Source organism: Aricia agestis, chromosome 5 (genome assembly GCF_905147365.1).
Source record: "Aricia agestis chromosome 5, ilAriAges1.1, whole genome shotgun sequence".
NCBI classification, from domain to species: domain Eukaryota; kingdom Metazoa; phylum Arthropoda; class Insecta; order Lepidoptera; family Lycaenidae; genus Aricia; species Aricia agestis.
The window spans coordinates 12,592,424-12,604,164 of record NC_056410.1 but is presented as its reverse complement, the minus strand read 5'-3'; the positions used below and the strand labels follow the sequence as shown (position 1 = coordinate 12,604,164).

Sequence of the window (11,741 nt, the reverse complement as noted above, 5' to 3'; positions counted from 1 at the left end):
CGCGCAAATCATAAAAATATATTGTTTGTGCAGTAACCTAGATTTTTCCGAGACAAAATGTATCCTATGTTCTTTTCCGAGACTCAAAGTATCTCTATACCAAATTTCAGCAAAATCTCTCCAGCAGTTTATGCGTGATGTCGTGACCAAGGGATATAATAAATTTATGGATTAATTTTTATTTATATAGATTTAGAAATTTTAAAAAAGTGGTATTTACCTTATGAGCCCTTATGGAGGCGCCCTCTGAGCAGGCGAGCGTGACGTCGACCAAGCTCTCGTCGTGCAGCAACTGGCTGAATACGCCCAGCAGGTTGCTCTGATGATTGTTCCACCTCAGGCAATAGTGCTCACTTCCCATGTCTGAGCTAGCTCCCGCCGCTGGAAATGGAATATAGAAGTTATGATTTGGAACAATAAAAAAAATCGCCTATGAACACTCGCAACATTAGAAGAGCTGCAGCTGTGCATTGCCGGCCTACCTAAACCTAAGCCAAAGATGAATTTAGTGGATTATGGAGCAAAATATGGTGTTAAAAATCACCCCTCTTTTAGGGTTATAATATGTGTTTAACACCGACGTTTAAACAAACACTGAAGTTAATACCTCAAGGTTATAGTCAAGGTGTTTCAATTAATTTAACGTAAGTAAATAAATAAATAAGTAATGTTTTTTTTTGAAAATTATCTAAATGAATATTGAATAAGTAAGAAGGGCCCTGTGGTTTCTAGTTTCAACCATTTAGTGATAGTAGATAAGTAGTTGTGTGAGTACTAAGTAGATTCTTTTTATTCCTTTATTAGAATTCAACGACAGTGAAGCTAAGATAAATAAAAGTTAATTATTATTATTAAAAAAAGTTTATAAATAAAGATTGTTAATTAACTTAAAACTACGAAGGTAATTGTGTCTTTATGTATTTTAAACGAACCGGCAATATTTTGTAATAAATAAAATCGGCCAAGTGCGCGTCGGACACGAAGGGTTCCGTACCATTATAGAGCTAAATTAGAGCAAAACTTGCGTTTTTTTTTGTATGGGAGCTGCCCCTTAATTTTGTGATGTGAAAATATCCTTCCTGTTGTCATTATTGATATCGAGCAAAAAAAGGCCAAAAAAAATGCGTTTGTTGTATGGGACCCTTAAGTATTAATTTTATTTTGCTTTTAGTATTTTTTGTTATAGCGCTATAACGGTACCTAACATAATTATATACACAATCTGTAAAATTTCAGAAGTCTAGCTATAGCGGTTCTTGAGATACAGCCTGGAGACAGACAGATGGACGGACGGACGGATGGACAGACGGTCGGACGGACAGACACCGATGTCTCAGTAATAGGGTCCCGTTTTTACCCTTTGAGTACGGAACCCTAAAAAAGAGCAAAATCTAGAAATAAAAAAAGAGCAAAATCTAGAATGACGTTTTTTTTATGAAATAAGGGGGCAAACGAGCAAACGGGTCACTTGATGGAAAGCAACTTCCGTCGCCCATGGACACTCGTAACGGGAACGGTTAAAAGGGAATAGGGGAGGGCTAGGAAGGGAATACGGAAGGGTAGGGAAGGGAATAGGGTAGGGAATTGGGCCTCCGGACTCCGTTAAACTCACTCACTCGGCGAAACACAGCGCAAGCGCTGTTTCACGCCGGTCTTCTGTGAGCCCGTAGTATTTCTCCGGTCAAGCCGGTCCTTTTGTGCCGAAGCATGGCTCTACCACGTGACAAAGTTAGACATTTAAAAATTATTTCTTAAGTTCACTAAACTAAATTCCACACAAGTTTTTTTGTCAAAAGTTTTGACTAATTAAAAATATGTATAGTTTGTGCGTTTTATGATGATATGCGTGACACATTATAATTGACAATAGTAGGGAAGTTACATAACAAAAATTAATCGATAATTTAAAAATATCGAATCACTTCGTAAAGGAATTGCAATCGAAATTATCGATTTCGTACTGACATTTCAGTGGCGCCGGCGATTTAAGATGGCCGCCCTTTTTATCGATTTGATTTCGATTCAACAGAGTCAATCTCTATTGACAAAAGTTCCGTTTCATGCATCTGATATTTTTCAAATGTTTTCGTAACAATAACTTTATACTCCTATTTCACAGTTAATATATATAATTTTATATTAATAAGTTAGCATTTAGCAACTTTTCATTTTTATTCATTTACAATTATAGGAAACATTTGTTTTTGTAGATAGAATATAATTTATTACATTCTGTTTTTTTTTGTTTTCTTGTACAAAAACCCGTAACAAGGAATATGAAAACTGTCACCCATATCATCTTAAAACGCACAAACTATAGTTTGAAGTATTTTACATGCCGCATTTTAATATGCCGAATGAATCTAGCTGTTTCACCGAGCTTTGCTCGGTATTCGATAAAACACGAATAAAATGACATTTTCTAAAAAAGATTCCTAGCTAGATCGATTTATCGCCCCCGAAAACCCCTATATACTAAATTTCATGAAAATCGTTGGAGCCGAGATTCCAATTATACAGGGTGTAACAAAAATAAGTGATAATACTTTAGGGTGTGTACGTGTTCCTTGTAGTGAGTTCACTGTGAAAATAGCAGCGCTGAAAGACCAAAATTTTTTTTCACTTTTGTATGGGAAAACTCGTGACGCTCGGGCCCTTGCCCATACAAAAGTGAAAAAAAAATTTGGTCTTTCAGCGCTGCTACTTTCACAGTGAACTCTCTACAAGGAACATGTACACGCCCTTAAGTATTATCACTTATTTTTGTTACACACTGTATATATATATATATATTCTTTGCTCCATTTTCTTATCTTATATCTTTAAACGAGCAATATATATATATATATATATATATATATATATATATATATATATATATATATATATATATATATATACATACAAGAATTGCTCGTTTAAAGATATAAGATAAGAAAATGGAGCAAAGAATTTTACACACGAATTCTTAACTCTTTTATAATAATAAATATTATAGTTGTACATGAATTAATTTTAAGAAAATATTAGAAATAGTGAATAATAATAACTTTTTATACATAATAACTTTTAGGCCCGAATTAAACAAAGGGCTGTTTGACATAAAAAAAATATCCACAGCCAAATATATAACCTCCTCGTTTTTTGGAAGTCGGTTAAAAAGGCGTATTTCTTAAAGTTAAGTTTAAAAACAATGCTTTGCAGCGACGTCTTTCGACGCTCGGGAAATACGACTGTTGCCAAAAAATTACGAAAATTTCTATGCGCAATATCACTTTGGGAGCACTGTACTTTTCTAGTTTTTACGTTATATAATCACAAACAGATTGACTTATGAGCTTCTAGCAGAGGTTTGTTAGACGTACTACCTTCGGGTCGAAGTGCCTCCTACACAAAATTACACTGATGTTCTGAAAAGCAGGTTAGGTTAGGAAGTGCCTTGATTGCTAACTGGGCTGCCGCAGATATCGCCCTTGTAGGCGAGTCCGGTGGCCCAAATGCGTAGCGGAGGAATGAGGCACACCTGGCCCCTGGGGAGTCCCACATATCCCGGCGACCTTTCAACGGGTTGCCGGGAATTCGTAATGCATTTCCCACCGTTAAAAAAATTAGGAAGTGCCTCCTACACATAATTACACAGCTGTTCTGAAAAACAGCTAGGTACATAGGTACATACAACCAAACTAGAATTATTCGTCATAGTAATTCATATGGAAGTGTCTACTTATGATATTATTATTATGGGTTGGATTTTGAAATACCACTTACAAAATTCTAAGAGCATACTGTGCATACATAGTGATAACTTAATATATTATGCGTATTTTTGCCTTGGTATCTAGACACCTAGATACCTAGTACAAGGAGCTATGAGGCAAGTATTTAATTCAAATAATTTCGGTTAATTTTGTTTTTGCAAACAAAAATTTGCATACATTTGCATTGCCTGTTAGGTGCTATTCAGCAATAACTGTACCGAATTACTACACGAGGTATAGTATGCCAAAAAAGTGAAGAAATTAAAAAGTGGCATCGTAGTGTCATCCCTTTTTTCTTAGATTGATTTGAAAGGGATGACACTACGATGTTGCCACTTTTTAATTTCTTCACTTTTTTGACAGACTATAAGTAAGGTATACAATACCTACCGCAATAGACATAACGAACCAGTAGAGTGTAGACCGACTTAGAATCGTTCTTAAAGTGACGTTTGAAGCAGTTCTTATAATATCATAATAATTATTATCAGCCAGCGCCCGCCCTGTGCATTGCTAAGCCGTTCATATTATAATATGCTTCCAGCGGTACCACGCCGATTCGTCAGCTTGTTTGAAGTCGGCCTACTGGTTCGTTTTGTCTATTGTATTCCTACTGTCTACGTTTCCCGCGTTTTTGAACTTAGATACGAGAGAAAAACTCACAAATTAGTAAGTATTAAGTCAGATCAAGCATGGGCTACAGCTACAGCTTTTGTAGGGATTTAAGAAGTCAGAAACCTGAAATTGAGTTCGCTGGTTTTGATAGCAAAGTAAGATATCAAAAAACAAAAATATTGTACTATGAGATTTGACATATTAACGTATCGTGAGCGCCATGATACTTAGCAATGGTAATGTCAAATTCCATACATTTTTGCTAGCTGTTTTCTAAATTCGCTATCAAAACTAGCGAATGCAATATAACTGAGCATTCAGTCTCGCACATTATTCATTTCCTATATAAAATCGTAATAGGCGTATAGTATTATCGAAAATTGGGATGACGTCAAATATAGGAATCCGTAGCGGCTACGAAAAATGTGAGCACCTTGAAAATATAGGTACCTAATCCTAAAATGATTTCAATGACGCACAGACCACGGTACATCGAATTGATTCAGCCTAGTATTTTCGCATGTCCATAGTGTAACGACACGCGCTCGTTAAAATGCAGGCGCGGCTCCAACCTCAAAAACGGACAAGTGCTTGTTATGACGTGCTGTACTTGGGGGTTCCGTAGTTACCGCAGTACTAGGGGGCTGGAGCTGTCCTATAAGTCGATGTGTTATAAAATTAATTGGAATCTATGTCACGAGTCACGACTTAACATATTTTTATCGCAGAGACCAGTTTAGATTAAAAACAGAAAATATGAAGATTGGTTATTCTTATTGGTTAACTTATTCGATTTCACAAAAAATAATTGCTTAGTAGCAGCAGCGGCATAAATTTTTTTGACTGCCTAAAGAAACACCCATATACACACGCGTGAAGATTCTGTAATTTGAAAAATGAATACAGGACAATCTGTAGAAAACACATTTTTAAACCTTGGTTTATCATTAGTTACCAGCGTATGCGCACTTAATAATATATCCGCATGCTGCGATCATTTCGCACCTCCATGCGAGAGGATAAATATAGTCTCGATTATAGTGTTTATATGTGGTGCGCACACGCGTGCGGCGCGGCGGCCGCGAGCGACGCATTCAAGATCAAGGGCACGCGATTGCGCAAGAGTTGGCTGTCGCCGCACTGCAACTGATGTGATGTCATCGTCTGCCCCCCGCCACTCCCGCCACCCGCGCCTCAGCCGTTTCTGAAAGGCCGCGAACGCGGAACGTTCTATTTTTAAATTTTGAACGTGCAAAATTCTGTGGCCTTAGATAATTATCTACTAACGTCTAGACTTTAGAATATTAATGCCTTATACGCGAACAAAAAAAGAAACACCTAGAACCTGGTGGCAAATTTATTGAAATGTTACCTCAGCAGTATGATACGGACTTCAAATTTTTCGCTGCATACAGTGGAGGACTAATTTATTTTATAATTAGTAGTGAAATAATAAGGAAAATTGCATAGGTTTTAGGCAACCTCCTAATCATTAAGGCAGCGAGCATGTAATCCTAAATCCTTACAGGAAAAAAACTATGCTTAGCTCACGTATTTTGAGAATGTTACTAACTAAATGTAAGCAAGGATCCCAATCAATTTTCCGGCTGTAAAACACGTTGCTGTACTCTAAATGACTGGCCAAGGACTGCGTGGAGTTTACATCCTCAGGATGCCTGTTGACTTGCATTTAGGGCAAACTAGCTCCAACATTTTTTTGCGATAAATAATAAAGTCTTGGCAGCTAAAAACTCTACATTTTCATTAATATAAAGTACGGAACTGTCAAAATTACAATATTTTTAGACCTATTGTATACATTTACCACGAAATACTGTATCGGAATAAACAGGTGCAGCCACGTTGCATAATAAACACACGCACGATCTTAAAACTAAATCGGAAGTATAGGTACTGTTGCATGAAAAAGCGATTATCTCGGAGTAATATGCGCGGATGACGGCTGGTTATTACGGCTATGACCTTCGCCGCACAATACTGTACTGGCGTGCACAACGTATTTAAAGATGACTCTACATTACCGAGCATAGTAAAAAAATCTGCTGGAACTCACTGATATCAAAAACATACCTTGTGTTTTGGTTTTAAAGACATTTTTGTATGGAGATTATGCTATTTTCGGGATAGGATATATTATAAGAACATTGGATAGTTTTTACTTTTTATCTTGGAAAAAGTTGGCTATCGCGCAATAAATAAATTTTTGAACATCAAAGCAGCAATGAACAAAGGTGAGTATTTAATCGCGTATTTAGAAATTGGTGTCATTGCAAGAATTCAAATTAATATTATACGTAGTAAAAGTTAAATAGTAGTAATAATAGAGCAATAATAGAAATTCATATTTAGTCAGAGAAAGTAATTTCTATAATGATTTTTAGCAATTAAATTATAATTTATAGGCCACTCAATCGTAATAATATTATGAGGAATTTCAAACTTACTAGGTAGTAAGTAGTAATTACACAGTATTTAAACTTTAAAAAGTTTAGAACACCAAAATGTAGAGACGCTATGCTTTTGACATGTTAACATGTTTCCGTTTTTGAATCATTTTGAAATTCCTGCAAATACGGTTCTGCTCAGGTTCTTAAAAGCAGGTCGGCTTAAAAGCATTATCAAAATAAAATATTTTTGTGATTATTTGCAATTGATACTACAAAATTTATTCTCTTAAATTCCATTTTAATGCGAGGAAAAACATTAAAATTGCATTAAATTTGCATTTTTTTTTCTTAAAAATTCTTGTAATTAAAACAAAAATAACCTTTTAACTTATATCCGTGTATCGCACTGAACCTACTCAGTTTTAAAAGGCTTTACCATAAAAGTCACTTTAAATGTGTCTTAATTAATAAACACCCACTACTTTGGAATTTGATAAAACTATTAAATGTTCAAGAAAAGGACGATCCGATGTTTTGTATGACTTACTTTGGACAACTTTTAAATCGCTACATGATATTACTATGATTTTACCTCTATAATAATCTTTGTTTGAGAGAGATCCTCGTATCGTTTTAATTAGAATAATATTAGGTAGAGTCACAAAGACGTTAAAAATTGTTCAAACTAATAGCACATCTAAATTTTACCGCATGTAGTCCTACTTTATAACTCACGCACTAATGGCTGGTTTACACGTATCAAATTGATAAGTAGTTAACTAAATTTTAACTTAATTTTAAGTTGTTAATTGCATGTAAACACAAAATTTAGTAGCAAGTAGCAAGTTAAAATTTAGTAAGTAACTAGACAATTAGAATTTAGTTACTAAAGTCTGTCAAGAAAGTGAAGAAATTAAAAGTGGCAACATCGTAGTGTCATCCCTTTTTTCTTAGACTTATTTGAAAGGGATGACATGACGATGTTGCCACTTTTTAATTTCTTCACATTTTTGACAGACTGTACTTCTCTACTTATAACTTAATACATGTAAAGCGTCTCCCAGACAGACGCGGCCTGCGGTGGCGGTGGCGGTGGCGGTCAGTTGGATGACTTGGCCGCGTGTGTCTGTGTCGTTCCTAAAACTCTCAAGTCATCCAACTGACCGCCACCGCCACCGCCACTGCCGGCCGCGGCTGTCTGAGAGACGCTTAAACCGGCTATTAGAGACATTTAATTATGATTAAACTTCAATTTACGAAGAGTTGGACAGACTAGAGCAGACTGGACTGCCCCCCTAGATAAGTGGCAAAGCGCTACAAAATGTATGCGATTTGACATAAGTCATCGCTTCGCTAGCGAATACTAATGTCAAATCCATACATTTTGTAGCGATAGCGTTAGCGTTAGCGTTTTGCCACTTGTCTGGAGAGTTTGGAGCTTATGTCAAAATCTTAATTTAATTGCAGTTAACTAATTAATTTTTGTCTCTGAGTGCGGCAGTTAGAGCTTTTTCACTTTTTTGTCATTATCAAATGTGACAACTGACAATATATGTGATAACCTCCTCCTTTTTGGAAGTCGGTTAAAAAGTACTCAAGTATTCAAAAAGCGTTTCAGAGTGACTTAGGGGGGAGGGGTTAAAGTATGTATGTGTATGGATGACCGCGTGCGCCCTTCAAATCTAGTATGAAGATGGACTGTATATTGTAGCGTGTGCAAACAGCCTTACCTACACGCGCGGCGCTGCGAACATTGCGTGGGGATCAAGGCCGCAACGCACACCGCCAATATCTCCGAACTTACCGATAGCCCGTCGGCTGGACATCCGGTCCCACTAGCTCTTATCAAATCCAGACTGAAAATATTGAAATTCTGCAGTTTCCTGTTAACATCATCGAAGTAAACGAGCAACGGCCACACTCAAAGACCTATTTTTATGATTATTAATGAAGAGTTTGACAAAAAGCGTATGTGAGTAATGTTTAAATCTTCATTAAATCAAAGTTAAGTAATCATCAAATATATTATCTACGTGCAGCCGGTAATGTCAGCTAGGACTAGCTATCAGCTAATTAGTCACTGAGCAATACGACTACTAAGTACTAACAATACATAGCTGTATGTCATTATAAATTGTTGCGCTTTTGTTGTGTTGAAGTTAAAAGAGTTTTGAAGGAAAACTTAGAACTTGTCTAGTAGAGTTATAAAGGATCTCTAAAAAATATTGTAAGATACTATTATAATGTTATCAAATTCATAAAAATGCCGATAAAGTTAATACTTATTAAATATACAGATGCAAAAAAGTCGCAAGTGTTACTTACACCTACTTTCTGCGATTGTAGATAGTCCGTGATTGTATGTACTTGATCGACTTCTTACTTGTAAGTTTGTAGGCTGCTTACTTTAAAAGGCTTTATTTAAATTTAAAGATAATACTATATTATTAAATGAATACTGCAGGTACTTACAAAACATTTAAAAATAAACATAAAACATGGTATCTTTTTTTCCCGGCCTTTATTACTTTGTTTTGGATGAATATTTTTTGGGCTACAAATGTATGTAATTTTAAAAATTACTTGCAATAAAAAATAATACTTAATAAAATACATTGTATATACAATATATTTTAATTTAAATGTTCCTTACATTTTTTTTTATGTTTCACACATGAGCAATGTGCATGCTCGTAAAATTGTGAAACGGAATCGGCTAGCAACAGAATCTTGGCAAAAATAATATTATAACCGTTAAGCATAGTCCTGAATTTAAATTTAAGATCTGAATATTCTCAATCATGAAACTATACTTATTTTTAAGTATAATTTAAAAGAAGAAAAAAAGAAAGGGAAACCTTTTTTTGGTAACACAATAGATGTACCATCGAGGAAATTGATTCCTATTCAGTCGATGGACCTGTGTCATTTGGTCGGCTTATGTGATATTAATATTATGTCAATTCAATATTAGCTGTGATCGGTCGGATAGGTTTGACTTAACCCGACCAAATTACTTGGGTCCGCCATCTGCCTAGGAATCACTTCTCTTATAGTACATTAAAATTATCGAGAACATAAAATTCTGATGTCCATGTAATTAAAGAGTTAGTTTCCATTTCTGCTGCATTGTGCATACGGCAGATTGATGATTCTTGTATGACATTGACAGAAGATGGCGTGTAGCTGCCTCTCAGGTGACATTTTTTTTAATATAGTTTCGACTTTAGACACCTGCTAAAAGTCAAAAGATTATTGGAGGCCCGTTTAAATTTTTAAATAAGTATATCTCATCTATCATTACTCCATTAACAATCAACTTTTATCACGTACAACCACTATTAACGACCTTGGGATCCAGATTGATAGTAAGCTTACTTTCGAATCACATATTGACTATATTGTTAACAAGTCGACCAAAGCCTTGGGATTTATCATCCGTAACACCAGTAACTTTAATAGCATGAAAAGCATCAAAACTGTGCCTATGTCCGAAGTGGAGTATTGCAGCCAAGTTTGGAATCCTTTTTTGATGTCTACTCAAAAAGAATTGAGAATATCCAAAAAAAGTTCACGAGGTACCTCAATTGAATTGAATTCAAGATTCCTTATACCAGCTATGACGAACGATGCAGTCGGTTCCACCTCTTACCACTCTCAACCAGACGTAATATAGCCGATATTCGCTTTCTGATGAAATTAGCGCAAAATAAAATAAACTGTCCAGAACTTTTATGTAAGCTTAAATTAAATGTTCCACCTCGTCACTCACGTATGAGGAATATTTTACACGTTTTACATGCCCACACCAGATATCGAAAAAAAATCATTTCTACTCCGATCATCTAAGATGTTTAATCAGCTCACTAAATCTGACCCTAGCATTGATCTCTTTACTAGCAGCCTTCCTGAAAAAACATAATCAGTGACATTTATTGCGGATGTATGTTGTCGTAAGTCGTAACTTTGCAATTTCTTTTATTATATTAGATATTATTACTATTATTACTATTATTACTATTAGTTATAACTCGCTATTCAGTACTTGCTGCAGTTATCTTTGTATCCTATTAATATTGTATTGATTTGGAGATATAGCGTCAGTTAGCGCCTTCTATAAATTATTTAGCATAATATTATTACTAAACTCAACCATAATTAATACCACATATTAGAATTTTAGTACTTAATAACATTGATTTTCTTTTACTTAATTTACATTAACAAGCTACCTGTGGAGGCTTGTAATTGGCTTTTCGTTTTCTTTAATTTAGTGTAAATTTAATATAGTTAGCTGTAAGCCCCCAAACATGAAAAATAAAATAAATAAATAAACGACATGACATGTGCTAAAACACTAAAATTTATTGTTGTAAAGTATACTTTTCTTCATGCCTGTGCCTGTATTTACTTTGATTAGTGATAAGTGCAGGTGATTACTGATTACTAATCAGGATAAAGCAAGTATGAACAGCGACTGATTAGTGCAAGTCCTTTATTTTCTCCTAATCACTAATCACCTGAACTCCCACTAATCAAAGTGAATACAGGCCCTTATGTAACAAAACTATAGGGCCTATAGTTTTGTTACATAAGGTATAGGCTATAGCGAACATCGGTTTTGCCATATTCGTCCAGCGCCATTGTTTACAAGTCAATTATTTTTTGTACACGCAATATATTAACATAATATGCAGCTGCTTATACTACGTGTTGAAGTTATTAATTGTACTTAAAATGGGTTAGAAAAACTCAAGAAAAATGATAAACTACGTAAGTTTTGAATCGATTAACTATGGGTTTTACTTAATACATAATTCAGTTTATAATGCAGGACGAGGCGCCATGTTGTAATATTATTATTTTTATATGAAGACTGTTTAATAAAATTATATGCGTATTCATAAACTGATTCATTAGGTTTGGCGTATTTAAAAATGTTTTTATTTTGTTATCCTTG

General features: G+C 35.0%; 1 protein-coding gene across 2 annotated transcripts in view; it reads right to left on the bottom strand.

Annotated features, from left to right (window-relative positions):
- The window catches only part of LOC121727291 (protein tramtrack, beta isoform-like), a 50,742-nt gene that overhangs the window by 23,263 nt on the left and 15,738 nt on the right, over positions 1 to 11,741 (bottom strand). For both annotated transcript variants that reach the window (XM_042115026.1, XM_042115027.1), the window contains exon 2: positions 221 to 381. In XM_042115026.1, the coding sequence (XP_041970960.1) occupies positions 221 to 361 (141 nt within the window). In that variant the 5' untranslated portion in view covers positions 362 to 381. The remainder of the gene's footprint in view (positions 1 to 220; positions 382 to 11,741) is intronic.